This window comes from Macrosteles quadrilineatus, unplaced genomic scaffold, assembly GCF_028750875.1.
Source record: "Macrosteles quadrilineatus isolate MER2022 unplaced genomic scaffold, UCM_ALF_1.0 Scaffold_1__1_contigs__length_201487025, whole genome shotgun sequence".
Classification (NCBI taxonomy): domain Eukaryota; kingdom Metazoa; phylum Arthropoda; class Insecta; order Hemiptera; family Cicadellidae; genus Macrosteles; species Macrosteles quadrilineatus.
Window position 1 is genome coordinate 25200119 of NW_026542594.1, and position 18848 is coordinate 25218966.

Below are 18848 nucleotides of genomic sequence, written 5' to 3' on the forward strand. Positions count from 1 at the left end.
TACACCATAGATAAAACATACTCCCTTAGGGTGTACATTTTGGTAAATACAACACATTTTCCCTTGTGTTGCTTAGTCTATGCTTACACCTTCAAACCAAATTTTATCAAAATCGGTCAAAAATTACTCAAGTTGTGCGGATGGACACACACACACACACACATATATATATATAGATATATATATATACATATATATCTGTATATAAATATATAAAAATTTAAACGAATTGTGTTTTTGTCTCTGGGGACATCAAAATGAAAAAGTAAATCGGTCCCGGGCTTAGGTCTTACCATGAGACCTACGGTAATAGCTACTTCCCTATAGGGAAATTCGCTAAAAGTAAATAATAAAAAAAGTAAACAAAATTGTAAACAAACAAACTGTATTGTCAATTGCACTGGCCAGCTGTTGTTCACTAAATTAATCAAATAACGTTAACTTCCAAAACATGCAAGGTGTAGCCCTTTGGAAATCAGCCTGTGGGGCAGAACCCTTAGGGAGTTCGTCCATATCAATACTTTTCGGCAAATCTACACACTCTAAGCTTCATTTTTAGCGAATTTCCCTATAGGGAAGTAGCTATTACCGTAGGTGGCATGGTAAGACCTAGGCCCGGGACCGATTTGCTTTTTCATTTTGGATGTCCCCAGAGGCCAAAAACACCATTCGTTCAAATTTTTATATATGTATATATATATATATATAAATTTATATATATATATGTGACCGTGACCGCGATAACTTGAGTAATCTCCGATTTTGATGAAATTTGGTTTAAAGGTGTAAGGCGGGATAAACTTGAATGAGTTCGCGAACCCGCATGATCGGACTATGGGAACGGGGGTTTATGGGGGGGTTTTATGGGGTAAAAATAGGTTTTTCCAATTATTGACCCTAAAAGCACAAAATTTCACAATTTCTTTCTAAACCATTTTGTAGAGCTTAAAAAAACAAATAATTTAGTATATTGAAGCGTTATTATTTGCCTAATGAATACGGAGAAAATTCAAAAATATTGTAATTTTAAAATTCCCATGTTTTTCTTATGGAGATAAGTCAACTGTTGTAGTTTGCTCGTTTATGAACATATTTTGATCAAATTTGGAAAATACATTAATTTCTTACTAAACTACAGTAACTATTAACATTTTACATAAAAAACACTTTTTATCCTTCCTGTTGCAGCAAACCTAAGTACTCGTTAAACTAATTCTATTTAAATAGGGAATAAATGTGATATTTCTAAGGAGAAAATTTAGTGGAAATCCAATGAGGCAAATGGAAATTCGCTAAGCCTGCAGGTTTGCTGCGGCGGGTGTATTTTGATATGCCATATGCCTATATTTTTATTTGGTAAATGGCCTTAACCGTTTACATAAAATTTGATTGTATCACTTTAATAATATCTTACTAATATTATAAATGTGAAAGTTTGTGTGTTTGTTTGTTAGTTTGTTTGTGTGTTTGAAGTTCAATCACGCATAAACCACTGGACGGATTGGGCTGAAATTTTGCATCATGATAGCTTACATTCCCGATTATCATATAGGCATATATTCTTATTATAACAGGTTACGTACCTTGACGTCCACAATTCCTTAGTCGGTGTCTGTTGACTATAGTTTCGACTACTACGTAGTCATTATCAAAAACAGAACGTTAAAATAATTACATTCGTTAAATGTCGTCAAATCTTAAATATATCGAACACACAAACAAACATAACACGAACACGGTAGACATTTAAATGTTCATCGGGAATGTGAGCTATCATCATGCCAAATTTGAGCCCAATCCATCCAGTAATTAATGCGTGATTGAACTTCAAACACACAAACAAACAAACACACAAACTTTCACAATTATAATATTATCCTACTAATATTATAAATGAGAAAGTTTGGATGTATGGATGGATGTATGGATGTATGTTTGTGACAAGTGAACGCGAAAAATACTGGTCGGATTGGGCTGAAATTTGGCATGATGATAGCTCACATTCCCGATTAACATATAGGCATATTCTTATTTCAAAAATCCTTTCGGGCTCCGCCCCAGTGGCTCTGGGGTTTCCCATGTTAACCTTATGAGAAATGTAATTATTGAATCTTAACAGCTGTTTCAATTAAACAAGTTGGTTCTGTTCTATGATGTTCAATAGCATTAAAGTTAAAAGGATTACCAACAGGGTGCAGCACTATTATTTCTTTTACATTTATGACAACAGCTAATTTGCAACCAAAAGGTGAGTGAGCGTAGCGAACGAACTTCAACCTGGAGGCGAGTTAGCGTAGCGAACGAATTTCAACCTGGAGGCGAGTTGGCGTAGCGAACGAGCTAACTGAAGGCAAGTGAGCGCAGCGAACGAGCTCCAACCTAAAGGTGAGTGAGCGTAGCGAACAAACTTCAACCAGGACGTGATTGAGCCATGCGAACGAGATAATCTTGAAAATTAAGAAGTTAAACGGGGCAAAGCTCGCGTGTTACAGCTAGTAATATAATATTATAAATGTGAAATTTGTGTGTTTGTTTGTTTGTGTGTTTGAAGGTCAATCGCGCATAAACCACTGGATGGATTGGGCTGAAATTTGGCGTGATGATAGCTCACATTCCCGATTAACATATAGGTATATTCTTATCTCAAAAATCCCTTCGGGCTCCACCCCAGTGGCTCTGTAGTTCCCCATGTTAACCTTATGAGTATTCATATTTAAAGGGAATTGAAGAATTTAGTCAGCTGATTTAACTAAATAAGTTGGTTCTATGATATGGAAAAGCATTAAAAAGTTATAAGATTTAACAACAGGGTGCAGCACTATATTTTTTTTGCATTTATGAAAACAGCTAATTTGAACTAAGCAGCAGCAAAAGACTGTGATTCGCAATGAGAACTGTCAAAGTAGGATTGTTTACAGTTATGTTTATGTTTTTCATTTCATGAATAATTTGTGATATTTTGCGAATTGTTGATAATTTATTTTTCTCTATTGTTTAGGTGAAGTGGTAGAACATTATGGCTATGGTAGATGTGTAATACTATAGAATACTGTAAATGTAAAAAAGCAAATTTGATCAAACTGTGTCCTCCCTTATTGCAAACTCAAAGCTTGAGTATAACTGCAATAAGCATTTTATACTTATATTCCAACCCCGTACGAAGGACGGGTACTCTGCTAGTAATATCTTCTAATATATAAAATTCTCGTGTCACAGTGTTTGTCTGCAAACTCCTCCGGAACGACTTCACCGATCGTTATGAAATTTGGTGTGTAAATTCTGTAGGTATGCGAATCGGACGTAAACTATTTCCCGTTTCGAAATTCTTAAAAGGGCTCCGCCCCAGTGGCTCTGGAGTTTCCCATGTTAACCTTATGAGAAATGGAATTAATGAATCTTAACAGCTGTTTCAATTAAACAAGTTGGTTCTGTTCTATGATGTTCAATAGCATTAAAGTTACAAGGATTACCAACAGGGTGCAGCACTATTATTTCTTTTACATTTATGACAACAGCTAATTTGCAACAAAAAGGTGAGTGAGCGTAGCGAACGAACTTCAACCTGGAGGCGAGTTAGCGTAGCGAACGAGCTAACCTGAAGGCAAGTGAGTGCAGCGAACGAGCTCCAACCTAAAGGTGAGTGAGCGTAGCGAACGAGCTCCAACCCAAAGGTGAGTGAGCGTAGCGAACGAACTTCAACCTGGAGGCGAGTTAGCGTAGCGAACGAGCTAACCTGAAGGCAAGTGAGCGCAGCGAACGAGCTCCAACCTAAAGGTGAGTGAGCGTAGCGAACGAGCTCCAACCCAAAGGTGAGTGAGCATAGCGAACGAACTTCAACCAGGACATGATTGAGCGATGCGAACGAGATCATCTTGAAAATTAAACGTAACGGTACTTTCTTTCCATCGGTCTGTCTTAGGGGAAACCTATAACTTAGGCGATACGAAGTTCGCCGGGTCAGCTAGTATATATATATATATATATGTATGTGTGTGTGTCCGTTATCGCGATAACTCGAGCAAAAAAATGATCCGATTTTGATGAAATTTGGTACAAACGTGTAAACCTACGTTTATTCGAATGAGTTCGCGATCCAGCATAATCGGACCATGGGAACGGGGTTTATGGGGTGAAAATGGAATTTTCCCATTTTTGACCCAAAAAACAAAAAAATTAGCAATTTCTTTCTAAACCGTTTTGTAGAGCTTAAAAAAAGAAATAATTTAGTATATTGAAGCGCTGTTGTATGCCTAACAGTCACGGGAAAAAATCAAAAATAGTGTAATTTAAAATTCCCATGTTATTCTTATGGAGAAAATGAAAATTGCTGTAGTTTACTTGTTTATGGATATATATTGATAAAATTTGGCAAGTTTTTTTAATTCATCCTATAATATTGAGGTATCGTCAAAAAACAAATTTTACCTTCCCCGTAGCAGCAAACCTAAGCACTTGTTAAATCTATTTAAATGTTATTTAAATAGGGAATAAATATGACTTATTTATGAAAATATTTTAGTAAAAATGTAATCAGACAAGTTGAAATTCGCTTCTTCAGGTTTGCTGCGGCGGGGGTATTTTAATTTACACTTATAAAAATATTTCTTAATTAATTAGTTCTGGCTATGAGGCTATGTATCCTGATTTAATCTTTCAGAACTAATTGAAAATGATTTTACTGGTAGTGAATTAAAAAAAGTAATAATTATGGTAAACAGTGTAGTGGTAGTGAATTAAAGGTAAAGGTCCTAATTTTTTTTACATGCGAAAGGAAAATTATTTGATTGCTGCTACGGCTATGTGTATAAGAGAGTACAAAAAGTATTATGCCTACTTTGGTGGAGTAGGAGTAGTACGATGTACACAAGTTCAATGAATTTATTTTAAATAATTTGAAGGTGGTACAGTTTGATAGTCAAAATGTTAGATTCTTGATACATTTCAAACTAATTGTTGACAACTGTCTCTGGTTCCTCCCCTTGCTGATCTTCCGTTTGTGAAGATCTTATGTATTGCCCCAGGCTTGCTTCTGCGTTGGCCTTGGCTCTGATCATAAGTTCCTCTTGTGCTTGGACAACTTTGTGTTCGTTACCTCCCCAAACTTGCAGTACAGAAGTCTGCAGGGCTCTCCCGTAGCAGAACGTCAATGGCCATGGTTTGCAAAGTGATGTTTGATTTGCGAATTTGTTTATTGCGTTTAAATTTATTGTTGCCTCATCCTGATACTGACCACCTGATAAGAAAGCTATCCCTGCTACAATTGGAGGTACAGTTCTCTGCAATGTAACTGTAGTTGCCTCTGCAATTTCCTCTGGGGAAAATTTATCTTTTGACATTTGCCCCTGAGTTATCATATTTGTTTTCAAAATTAAACCTTCCAGGAAAACATCGTGATCACTCAAAGCCTTAAAAACAGCCGACAACACTTTTTCTGTTACTTTTTGACAGCGCAATAATGTGTGATTCCCATCTGCTAAAATTTCAGGCTCAATTATGGGCACAATCCTATACGCTTGGCAAACAGAAGCATACCTGGCTATAGTGTTGGCGTTCTCTCTAATCGCTAGATCAGAAGGCGTACGTTGGCCGATTTTGAACACACATCGCCACTTGGCAAAGTGACACCCGATCTTTTTGTACTGTTCACAACGAGGTCCGAGATCGTCTATGCCTTGGGTTGTACATTCATCTTCAGTTCCATATAACGGAACAACACCTTTGTCAACTTTAATACCGGGTATAATCCTCTTTTCACGGAGTAAATCTATTAAAAGAGTTTCTTCGTCATCTGCTTTCTGAAATAAAGTTTCATGGAAACAAACGACGCCAGAAATATATTCTCCCAAGTTTTCGGTTGAAAACAACAGTTTTCGGTACTTCCTGCGGTTTTCCTCGCTGTTTTCCAAATTTATGTCTTTCAGCTTTCTTCCAATCGAAGACACTGATTCGTCTGCTGCTAAAATGCCCTTTCCTGGTGCCAGTAGCGTTTTTGTTATTATCCTCAACTCTTTTTGTGTCTCATCAGGAAGGTAATGGTATATGGTTGATATTGTACTGCAATGAAATGACATTTTTCAAATACAAATAGAAAACTTTTCATTAAATAAACTTTTCTTTTTTCACAAAAATGTCTTCACAAGACAATTTATCAGGATATAGTTAATTTTGATTGCTATGAAATTATAATTAATAAATATGCTATTTACATAAAAAAATATTATTTTGTACGAAAATAAACAATTTTGAAATACTGCAGCAAAGTCGCCATATGACTTTTCCTTTTGTTTAAAAAAACCTTAGACAAATAAATAATCACTTTTATTAATAACAATCTGACAAGTCCCAATGTGTATATAAAAAAAAAAACTGATTGAATATTGTTATTGGATTTCTGTCCCCTTAAATAATTTTACGTATTCATGTTTTGTATAAAAATAAAGTTCTCACTTTGTAGATTTACATACTAGGCTGCTATATTTTACCATACCATATTTCACTAAAATAGTTTTAAATTATGATTCAATAATGATGAGTAAAAACGTATCATATCTTTTTTGATCAGATTCTGACATTATGAGGGTTAGTAAAAAATTTGCTCTATGAATACTATTTTAATGGCTTAAGTTATCAGAGATTGACCCATTGTCTAGGATTTGGTATTGGTATATATACCATTTTCTCAGTAATATTAAGAAATAGTAAATTAATTATTGATAATAGTATGATGATAAACGGTAACATACCCCGAACTTCATATGTCATGGATCTATGCCAAAGCCAAACCTGTAACTTAATGGGATTTGTTTTTCATGGCCTACTACTGTACAGTATACGGAGCCCTAATCCCTGGATACTCTCAGGTTCTCATGACCATGTACATGACATTAATCTCTCACACTTTTCAATCCCTCTGGATCTCTCAGAATCTCACCTTTTAAAGGTTGTAGATGATTCCTCCAGCTAATGCGTGAGTAGGTGAGTAGGTAAGTGAGTAGGTAGGTGAGTGAGTAGGTAAATTATAGTACAGATTGACCAATATGGTTCAAGGGTAATTTCTAACATGCAGATTGCAGATTGACCATTCAATCAATCTGCAATCTGCATGTTAGAAACGACCCTTGAACCATTGGTCAATCGGTACGCACGCAAGAATATACCTACTCACTGAAAATGGAAAGTCAAAAGTTGCAGTTATACAGTACATTGCAGTTATACTCATGCTCTGAGTGCGTTTGCAATTAATTATAGGGGAGGAAACGGTTTGAGAAAATTTGGTTCTTTAAATTTACGGCATGCTATAGTATGACACATCTACCGTAGCCATAATGTTCTATCACTGAGCCTAAACAATTAAAAAAGTAATTAAATTATCAAACGTTCGCACAATATCTATTAACTAAAACTATTTATTACATAAAAAAATAAACATAACTGTAAACAATCCTATACTTTGACAGTTCTCATTGTGTTTCACCACTAACACTTTTTGTTGCTGATTAGTTTAAATTAGCCGTAGTCATAAATGGGGAAAAAACATTAATAGTGCTGACCTTGTTGGTAAACCTTGTACGGTTGGATCTTTTAGCTAGAAGTGGTTAAGGTGTGGTGGAATATCTTTGAAGATGAACCTAATCAACCTATTTGGCTGTAGTGCGATCATGTGTTCATACGTGTCAAATTTTGAGGTGAAATCAAAACAAACAAACTGGCATTTTGTCAATTAAGCTGGGTTTTCCTAGGCGCGGAAGCGGAGAGTGGAGAGAGGAACGCGGAGAGCGGAAAAGAGATTAACATGGTGTTCCTCTCCGCTTCTAGGAAAACAGTAACATTAAATTACCTAAGACAAGTGGAGTCCGCTCTCCGAGTTCCTCTCTCCGCTCTCCACTTCCGTGCCTAGGAAACCCCGGCTTTAGGCATTTAGGGGCCGTGTTGTATTCTTTACAAAAGAATGCTCATTTAAGATCAAATGAATTAGTTGTATATTTCATTGCCTAATTTATTGGAAAACATTCAGTATTTAGGCTACTGCATAAAAACCAAACTCGAATATTGCTGTTTGTATGTGGTGAACTTATCTGATTATTCTTATTTCTGATTGCATTCATGAATTATCAGCAATAAAATTAGCTGTTAATTATGATTTAAAAGGGTGGGAAAGGGTCAAAACGTTAGTTTATAAAGGTTTATCTCATCATGTCGAGAGTTTTTAATTCTGGTCCCTAAACTTGAAACCCAAAAGGCGGATCTATATTTGTATGTTAAGAGATTTCAAAACAAAACGAAACAACGAAACGTAAATCATTACGGGTTAACTGTACTGCAACTGCATGACCACGGCACACTAGCGTCTCATTTTCCTCTTCGAGGAACTGATAACCTTTTCTGAGGAGTGGGGATTGTGGGATAAGCTATTACCGCTATTACCATGGTGGGACCTGGGCCCGGGACCGAATTACTTTTTCGTTTTGAGGTCCCCAAAGGCCAAAAACACCATCCGGCCAAATCTAATGTATAAAAATTCTCGTGTCACAGTGTTTGTCTGCAAACTCCTCCGGAACGACTTCACCGATCGTTATGAAATTTGGTGTGTAAATTCTGTAGGTATGCGAATCGGACGTAAACTATTTCCCGTTTCGAAATTCTTAAAAGGGCTCCGCCCCAGTGGCTCTGGAGTTTCCCATGTTAACCTTATGAGAAATGGAATTAATGAATCTTAACAGCTGTTTCAATTAAACAAGTTGGTTCTGTTCTATGATGTTCAATAGCATTAAAGTTACAAGGATTACCAACAGGGTGCAGCACTATTATTTCTTTTACATTTATGACAACAGCTAATTTGCAACCAAAAGGTGAGTGAGCGTAGCGAACGAACTTCAACCTGGAGGCGAGTTAGCGCAGCGAACGAGCTAACCTGAAGGCAAGTGAGCGCAGCGAACGAGCTCCAACCTAAAGGTGAGTGAGCGTAGCGAACAAGCTCCAACCCAAAGGTGAGTGAGCGTAGCGAACGAACTTCAACCTGGAGGCGAGTTAGCGATGCGAACGAGATCATCTTGAAAATTAAACGTAACGGTACTTTCTTTCCATCGGTCTGTCTTAGGGGAAACCTATAACTTAGGCGATACGAAGTTCGCCGGGTCAGCTAGTGGTTATGGCTGACAGTTATGTGAGGCTTAACTAGTGAGTATTAGGACTATCCGCTGTACTATCCTGATAATTAGACCAATTCGTATATACCAAGGAAATATGTGGTTCGGATTCCACTATAAATTGTAGGCGCCTTAGTTGCCATTAGCTGTTTGGGCTATTAATTAACAGCTGTGTCTAAGGAATGTCGGCCTTAGTCACTAATAAGACTACAAGATCACGCCACTCATCCTACACTCATCTCCATTCATACTTGGCTTAAAATACCTACATTGTATGGTCGCCATTTCATAAGAAGTATAAAGTAAAGTTAAGTATAAAGTATAAAGTTCGTTCGCTACGCTCACTCACCTTTAGGTTGGAGGTAGTTCGCTGCGCTCACTTGCCTTCAGGTTAGCTCGTTCGCTACGCTAACTCGCCTCCAGGTTGAAGTTCGTTCGCTACGCTCACTCACCTTTTGGTTGCAAGTTAGCTGTTGTCATAAATTTAAAAAAAAATAGTGCTGCACCCTGTTGGTAATCCTCGTAACTTTAATGCTATTGAACATCATAGAACAGAACCAACTTGTTTAATTGAAACAGCTGTTAAGATTCAATATTTCCTTTTAAATATGAAAAATCATAAGGTTAACATGGGAAACTCCAGAGCCACTGGGGCGGAGCCCGAAAGCCCGATCAAAATAAAAACTACTTAGTTTTCCTATTTAATGCCCAAAGAATCGGTGTACCGAATTTCAGCCTCCTAGGTAAATGGGAAGTGGGAGAAATAGTGATGAGTGAGTGAGCGAGTCAGTGAAGGCTTTGCCTTTTATATATATAGACTAGCTGTACCCGCGGGCTTTGCCCCGTTTAACTTCTTAATTTTCAAGATGAGCTCGTTCGCATGGCTCAATTACGTGTTGGTTGAAGTTCGTTCTCTACGCTCACTCACCTTGTTGGAGCTAGTTCGCTGCGCTCACTTGCCTTCAGGTTAGCTCGTTCGCTACGCTAACTCGCCTCCAGGTTGAAGTTCGTTCGCTACGCTCACTCACCTTTTGATTGCAAATTAGCTGTTGTCATAAATAAAAAAAAAACAATAGTGCTGCACCCTGTTGGTAATCCTTGTAACTTTAATGCTATTGAACATCATAGAACAGAACCAACTTGTTTAATTGAAACAGCTGATAAGATTCATTAATTCCTTTTAAATATGAAAAATCATAAGGTTAACATGGGAAACTCCAGAGCCACTGGGGCGGAGCCCGAGGGTCCGATCAGAATAAAAACAACTTAGTTTTCCTATTTAATACCTAAAGAATCTGTGAGCCAAATTTCAGCCTCCTAGGTAAATGGGAAGTGGGAGAATTAGTGATGAGTGAGTGAGTGAGTGTGTCAGTGAGGGCTTTGCCTTTTATAAGTATAGATATTTTTTATATTATCAGCAAGTTTAGTTCGTTCAATTAGGTTATGATAGTTTAATTTTAAAATAAAAAATTTAAAAATTATAAGTAAACCTTCGTTCGATTTTTGCTTATTATCTTTTAGCGAATTTCTCATATAGGAAATAAGCTATTACCGTAGGTCTCATAGTATGACTTGGACCCAGAGCCGATTTATTATTTCATTTTGTTGGCCCTAGAAGCCAAAAACACCATATCTGTTCAAATTCATATATATATATATGTATATATATATATATATATATGCGTGTGTGTGTGTGGGTGTGTGTGTGTCCTTTAGCACGATAACTCGAACAAAAATAATCCAATTTCGATTAAATTTAGTACAAACGTGTAAACCTACGTTTATTCGAAGAAGTTCGCGAACCAGCATGATCGGACCACGGGGACGGGGTTTTATGGGATAAAAATTGTGATTTCTCGTTCTGACTCTCAAAACTTAAAATTTCCCAAATTTTCACTAAACCATTTTAAAAAGCTTAAAAACCAATAATTTAGTATATTTAAGTGTTTCTGTATGATTATTGGTTGCGGTGAAAATTGTAAATTAAACATTCCCATGTTATTCTTATTGAAAATAAGTAAACTGTTGTAGTTTGCTTGTTTATGGATATTGGATCAAATTTGTTAAATCTATTGATTTTATACTAAGCTATTAATATTTTACTAAAAAGCACAATTTATTACCCTCCCTGTAGGCAGCAAACCTAGGTACTCGTTAAACCTAAGGTTATTTGAATAGATTTCATTGAAAATCAAATAAGGCAAATGGAAATTCGCTTAGTCTGCAGGTTTGCTGCGGCGAGGGTATTTTATATTATCAGCAAGATTGGTTGGTTTTGGTTAGGTTAGGCTATGACAGTTTAATTTTATTATAAAATGCCCCCGCCGCAGCAAACCTGCAGACTAAGCGAATTTCAACTTGTCTGAATACATATTTACTAAAATATTTCCGTAATTAATACATTAAATAACATTAGATTTAACGAGTGCTTAGGTTAGCTGCTACGGGGAAGGTAAACAGTGTTTTTTGACCATATGTCAATAATATATGATGAAATAAATAAATTCGCCAAATTAGATCAACATATATCCATAAAGAAGTAAACTACAACAGTTTTCATTTTCTCCATAAGAATAACATGGGAATTATAAATTTGCACTTTTTGAATTTTCTCCGTAACCATTAGGCATACAAACGATGCTTCAATATACTAAATTATTTCTTTTTTTTAAGCTCTACAAAATGGTTGGGAAATAAATTCCAACATTTTATGTTTTTAGGGTCAAAAATGAGAAAACCCCATTTTTACCCCAATAAAACCCCTCATAACCCCCCGTTCCCATGGTCCGATCTGGTTCGCAAACTTGTTCGAATAAATGTAGGTTTACACGTTTATACCGAATTTCATCAAAATCTGATATTTTTTGTTCGAGTTATCGTGCTAACGGACACACACACACACACACACACACATACACACACATACACACACACACACACACACACATATATATACCGGGTGATTAAAAATGAATAGCCTGGTTTTAACGCTTCATAACGTGTATACTATTACACTTACCGCTATAAAACACATCAAATGAAAAAGCAACTCAAAGAGTTTATGTCTTCCAAATAAGACACCTTATTTAACAAAATCGATCCAGTAGAACTGTAGATTTAATCGTTCAAAGTTAAAGAGTCATCTCCAACTTTTTTCAATAACCACTAAAAATTTGAGGTTACTTAACGTTTTTGGAAATAACTTTTAAATGGTGAGGAAATCGACGAAACTGGAAGGAAATATTCCGAAAGAGAATAAAATTTCCTACAAATTACTATCAAGCATTTTTTGAAAATACTCAGTAAAGGCAGCCAAAAATTGCCAGAACGAAACAAAAATTTAAAATCCCCATTTTTATGTCAATTAATATTCTACATTGAAAACGGAAATTTTCACATACAGGTATTTTTATTTTGTGGCAATTTTTGGCTGCCTTTGAATGAGTATTTTTAAGAAATGCATCATAGTAAATTGTAGGAAATTTTATTCTCTTTCGGAATATTTCCCTCCACTTTGGTTGATTTCCCCACCATTTAAAAGTTATTTCCAAAAACGTCAAGCAACCTCAAATTTTTAGTGGCGAAAAAAGTTGGAGATTTCATTTTAACTTTGAACAATTTAATCTACAGTTCTACTGGATCGATTTGTTAAATAATGTGTCTTTGGAAGACATAAACTCTTGGAGTTGTTTTTCATTAGATGTGTGTTTTGTAGCGGTAAGTCGGTAAGTGTAATGTAGTATAAAAGTTATAAAGCGTTAAACCAGGCTATTCATTTTGAATCACCCGGTATATAAATATACATAATATATATTATATATATGAACTAGCTGACCCGGCGAACTTCGTATCGCCTAAGTTATAGGTTTCCCCTAAGACAGACCGATGGAAAGAAAGTACCGTTACGTTTAATTTTCAAGATGATCTCGTTCGCATCGCTCAATCACGTCCTGGTTGAAGTTCGTTCGCTACGCTCACTCATCTTTGGGTTGGAGCTCGTTCGCTACGCTAACTCGCCTCCAGGTTGAAGTTCGTTCGCTACGCTCACTCACCTTTTGGTTGCAAATTAGCTGTTGTCATAAATGTAAAAGAAATAATAGTGCTGCACCCTGTTGGTAATCCTTGTAACTTTAATGCTATTGAACATCATAGAACAGAACCAACTTGTTTAATTGAAACAGCTGTTAAGATTCATTAATTCCATTTCTCATAAGGTTAACATGGGAAACTCCAGAGCCACTGGGGCGGAGCCCTTTTAAGAATTTCGAAACGGGAAATAGTTTACGTCCGATTCGCATACCTACAGAATTTACACACCAAATTTCATAACGATCGGTGAAGTCGTTCCGGAGGAGTTTGCAGACAAACACTGTGACACGAGAATTTTATATATTAGATATTTTTTACAATTGTGTGGATTGTGCGGACGTTAATCCATACCGGGGAGCATCGCATCCACAGTGCATCCCTATAAATATCCACAATTCGTGACCTCCTAGTATAGCTGGATTACAGGACGACGCCACCCGTCCCAGTCGAACTTCAACCAGAACGTGATTGAGCCATGAGAACGAGCTCACTTATGAAGTTAAACGGGGCAAAGCCCGCGGGTACAGCTAGTATCAGATAAAAATCGAATGAAGGTTTACTAATAAAAAAAATAGTTCTGTTCATAAATAAAATTATAAATGTCTCAAATTCTAACAAAAGATGTACATTTAAGAAGTATTCGCATTCTAAGCCAAATCTTGGACAAAAAGTTAGTGTCGCCGGCGGGATTTAAACTGGAGACAACCAGATCACCAGTGCGAGACGCTATCAACTACGCCACCAACACCGATGGAATCATATCGTCTCGTTACCCTCAAGAGAAGAGTGACGTCAAGCCCCCCGCTCATTCTCTAAAGAGGTTCTCATCAGTTCCCGGAAGAGGAAATCGAGGCGCTATATAGATGACGTCCCATTCCATCGTACCTACAGCCAAGGTAATGGTGTTCCCACAGCCAATCAGGAGCCTCCAAATGACACTGTTTGCAAAACTAATTCTGAAATAAAAATACGGCAGCAGGGAAGCGCAAGGCCCCACTAGAAAAAGATTTTTCTAGTGGGGCCTTGGGAAGCGGCTGCTAGTCCGTACTTGTCCGTACTAGTAATTCGTGGTCTGTACGATAATTTGAGGACCATTGCACAATAATTTGTTTGTTTGAGGATCAATCAGCTGTTCCATCCGCTATGACGTTATTCCCGCGTGTTATAAGCTATGCCACGTTTTGAAAATTATAAGCTATAACTTAGAACAAACGTTATAAGCTATGCCACATTTCCATGATTATAAACTATGGAACAAATTTGCAATTATAAGCTATGACATCGAACCCTCTGCTCTGTCAGTCTGTCACTGTCATCTGTCAAGTTGAGTGCCAAGTTTATTCCTTCCCTTGGCCATCAATACTTGACTAGACTGTACCTACTGTTTTTTTACTTATTACTTATTTCATTTCTCGTTGTTGCACAACAGCACAACTATTCAGTGTACCTAATTAGGCACACATTTTACATTTTTGCTCACTGTTAAAACATTTCTACAATATGCTAACTGCAAGTACAAAATGTATGAAATACTTACTATTTATTTCAAACTTCATATTTGTGGTAAGTTCTTACATTTTAATGGCAATAATTATTTAACTTGGTTACGTAAGTTAACCTCTGAAAGGCAGGCCTAAATATCCCTACTATAGTCCAAAGATGCAAGTTTTATCAAGTCAGTTACGTACAGTGGCGGCGGCGGGCCCGCGAGCTAGGGGGGCCCGTGAGCCTTGACCGGGATATTCGGTTTACCGGCACACGGGCCCGCGATAGTGTGACAGGCTCAGCCACACTGGTCCCCTATCATAACAATATTTATATGAGAATTAAAATACGTTTTTTTATGATGAACATTTGTTCAAACCTATAGTTCAAGTAGTTTACAACAGCTAAACTAACACTATTACTTGACCGATCGATATAAATTATCTACCAACTGTCCTCGTGGATTGTGTGAAGGCGCAGTCAAAATTGGTTGCATAATAATATTGCCGTATTTGTAACCAATGTGGCCTCTGGCCTAGGAAGATAAAACATTAATGTTAATCCTCCTAGCCCCCAGTGGGTGACACCATAGAGGATCCTCTATGCTGATTCAACTTAAATAAACTTGACAATTTTGTTACGACCAATCGGCAAATTAACCTAGGTGGCTGGGGCACTACCTAATAAATAATTCCATTCTTTCATTGATACTAAAGAGGGATTTTCATTTCATTACATGTCTTACTATTAGGAGGCCGCCCTTTAGATTTGTTTACTTCACACTTTAGATGTGTTTACATTGAGTCAGGTAAGCGAGAGATATATCTAGGATTTAGCCGCGATTACGGAATAATGATTTACCCGTCACCACCGATGGATCGCGGGGAGATATTAGGCCGTTATATTCGATTGGGCTGTGAACGTGGGAGACGATGATACTGCTATCTAATGATGTCATAGGTTTGGTTGCATTTGCAATCACGGTATGTAAACTATGTTAATGTTTCTTCCAAGACTTATGACTACGGGAAGTATTTATGATTTTGCCGCGATCATGGAAGACGATAATGACGCCTCGGGAGATGCCTTGTCAAGTTTATTGCAAAATTTAAAGTTTGGGCAGTAATACATGGGAAAATTTTTTAAAGATCATTGAGAGAGGGGGGCCCGGCGAAAAAACTTGCGGGGGGGCCCGCGGGTTCTTATCGCCGCCACTGGTTACCTAGGCTGGTAGGCAGAGGATATGCGTCCGGTAGGATTAGGTCCGGCAGTTACTGTCATAACCTAACCTAACCAACCAAACTTGCTGATGATAAAATCGAATAGGCTAACGTTTAAATTCTGTTCATAAAATAAAATTATAAAAACCTCAGATTCTATTAAAAGATGTACAGTTAAGAAGAAATTGCATTCTAAGCAAAATCTTTGACAAAAAATTAGTGACACTGACTGAATTCGATCTAAGTTAAGTACCTTTTGAATATCAGCCGAGTACTCCACTACACCACAAACACCGATGGCATTCCACCGTATCGTGTTAATGGTGTTCTGGGCCCCCACAATCTGGTGACGTCACTGCCGGACGCCTATCCTTTGCATATTTAGTATAGGCCTTAGGTGCCTCCAAACAAATTTTTAATTTTGATGTCTAACTTTATAGTTTTTTTACCTCCTGAATCCAAATATATCATTTTATTGTTCTCAGCAAATAAATATTACTGAAGATATACGGTACCTAGTGGTTAAAATGTAGCCCTACAATGTTTAAATAGCCTAAACAAGGTAAATCAATCAATCAAACATCATTCGCAAACAGCCAGACTTCTGTTATCACGTCTGGTAAATCCTTCACATAGAAGAGGAACAAAATGGGTCCCAAATTTGAAACCTGTGGTAAGCCTGGAAGTTGAAAAACAAATTTTAGGGTTATAACTTAACTTACAATAGCCTTATTTATACTGTGAATTATATATTTATGATGTATTTACAATATATCCAGTTCAACTTATTTTAGGTTATGTTTAACAAATGTCAAACAAGGATATTTTGCTATTACCGAACGTAACAAGTCAGCCAATCAAAATCAAGCTATCATTTTAACCCATAGATCGCCAGTCACATTAGCCTCACCCAGAGGGTTAACTCAAACCTAAAACTTAGTTATTATTTTGGGTTAATTTTCAGCAAATTATTTTGGGGAAGGTAAATCTGAGGATAAACTAAAGTTTAACCCTCCGAGTGTCACGCGTCATAAAAATGACGCACAACACACTTTGTGTAGGGTCACGCGTCACTTTTATGACGCACAAACATCGTTTACGGCGAAGGCTCTATGACTGACTGAATCGGATTGAACTGGATCGAGTTAGGTATCGTTCTTTCCGTAATATTCTAAGCTTTCTCCAGAGGTCTGTCTCTAAGCGCTATTCATTTTAGTTCCGAAAATATTGTAGCAGACAGCTGACGTGCGTGTATTTGTAAACAGCTAGGTTCCCCCGGACCGATGACTGATGTGTTTTATTACGTTTATCATTGTTTTAGTGTTAAAAATCAAAAGTAGTGATATACGTGGTGCATTATAAGAAGATTTAAGTGGTTTTGAAGTGCTGGTTGATGATCCTGAAGAAGTAGGTAGTGATATTGATGTAAATTATCAGCCAGATTCCTAGCTATGGTTAGGCTATGCATTCTTAGCTAAACGCTATGTACTGAAATCCGTTTTTCGCTCATAACTTATTTATTTGATAACTTACCTCGCTATATGATTATATATTTGTAATCCTCATTAAATTTAGAACAAAGTGGCTATTTTCAAATATTTATAGGCCTATAATTTATACAATTTCATTGAGCGCGAACTTATTTTTTTTTTGAAAATTTTCGAAATTATATTTTTTTTTTACCTAAAAAATTTTTTTTTGAAAAAATGTTCCTTATGTTTTATATATAATATTGAAGCCCATGATTTTCCAAACAAAATGGTATATAGAACATTAGAATTAACATTGTTTTAAGCTTCTCAGATCCGTTTTAATAAAACCTTGCAAAGGGGCCAAAAATAAGTGGACATTAAGGCCTAAACTATGGACACTCGGAGGGTTAGACCGCAATCAGAGTTAAACTAGATTTGTGGAAAGCGGCCCTTGATTAACCCTAGCCAACTGTTACCCTCTGGATTCTTACCCTATGAATAGCCATTTTATTAAATCAAATGAATCTTTATTGTATAGACCTAAAGAGCATTGATCATGCCATATAAGGCCAGGGACACACTTACCGGCGAAACCACCGGACGCCGGATCCGGCGGCGCCGGAGCAAGTTGAGATACACAGGAAGGCATGGGGCAGGCCACACTTCTCCGGTTCGGCGAATCTGCCGATCCGGCGGGAAAATGCTCCGGCGAAACCACCGGATATTCTCTACCTCGCCGGATCGGCGGTTTCGCCGGAGCAGTGGGTAGCGGGGCATTGTGCCTTATGGAGATGAACACACTTACCGGCAAAACAGCCGGACTGCGACTGCCCCCACTCCTCAGTCTTGGTTCAACCCTCGAGGGTGGTGATTGTTTATGATTTGTATGCAGTGTCCAAGTGGTGTATTTAGTTTTGTTTTGCTATTTAGTTAATTTAGTTTTTGTTTAGTCTGTTGATCATTTTAGTCTGTTTATCTGTATATCATCATGGTAGATGTTGATATGGATTTACTTATTAGTTTGGTTCATGAGAAACCAGAACTTTGTGATAGGTCTTTGGAAATTTACAAAGACAAAAACAAAACGAGGGGCAGCAGCAGCTGGCGACAAATTTGTGCCGCACTGAATCCAGCCTTTCCAGCGTCTCATGTATATGTTTTGTCCTTGTTTTTGCACAGTAATCTTCGATAGTAGCTCGTCGAATGAGGGGACAGACATTCGAAAATAATTAAAAAACTTATTGTCTTCATTTCTCAACTGTAAAAATAGAGTGTAAAAAGCTTCATGTAGCTGTCTGTTCTCCAGAATAGGATGTACCCAAACAGTTCGGTGGTGTTTTCTCTTCCTTCTGTGGTGGATCTAACACAGCAAGGCCAACTTTTGAGGTCTCGACAGCACCATTTCTAAGACGGGTCGCCGGATTTCTACCCCCGGA

General features: G+C 37.3%; 2 protein-coding genes across 2 annotated transcripts in view; one reads left to right on the forward strand and one right to left on the reverse strand.

The window, feature by feature from the left end:
* Positions 1-4866: 4866 nt before the first annotated feature.
* LOC129005261 (fructose-bisphosphate aldolase-like) lies at positions 4867-6210 on the reverse strand. Its single transcript, XM_054434102.1, has one exon. The coding sequence runs from the start codon at positions 6069-6071 to the stop codon at positions 4947-4949; it is 1125 nt and encodes a 374-aa protein (XP_054290077.1). The 5' UTR covers positions 6072-6210; the 3' UTR covers positions 4867-4946.
* An 8370-nt stretch (positions 6211-14580) lies between these two features.
* Positions 14581-18848, forward strand: part of LOC129005268 (CD63 antigen) — a 33670-nt gene continuing 29402 nt past the window's right edge. Inside the window, exon 1 of the mRNA XM_054434110.1 lies at positions 14581-14798. Coding sequence (XP_054290085.1) covers positions 14736-14798 — 63 coding nt within the window. The 5' untranslated portion in view covers positions 14581-14735. The remainder of the gene's footprint in view (positions 14799-18848) is intronic.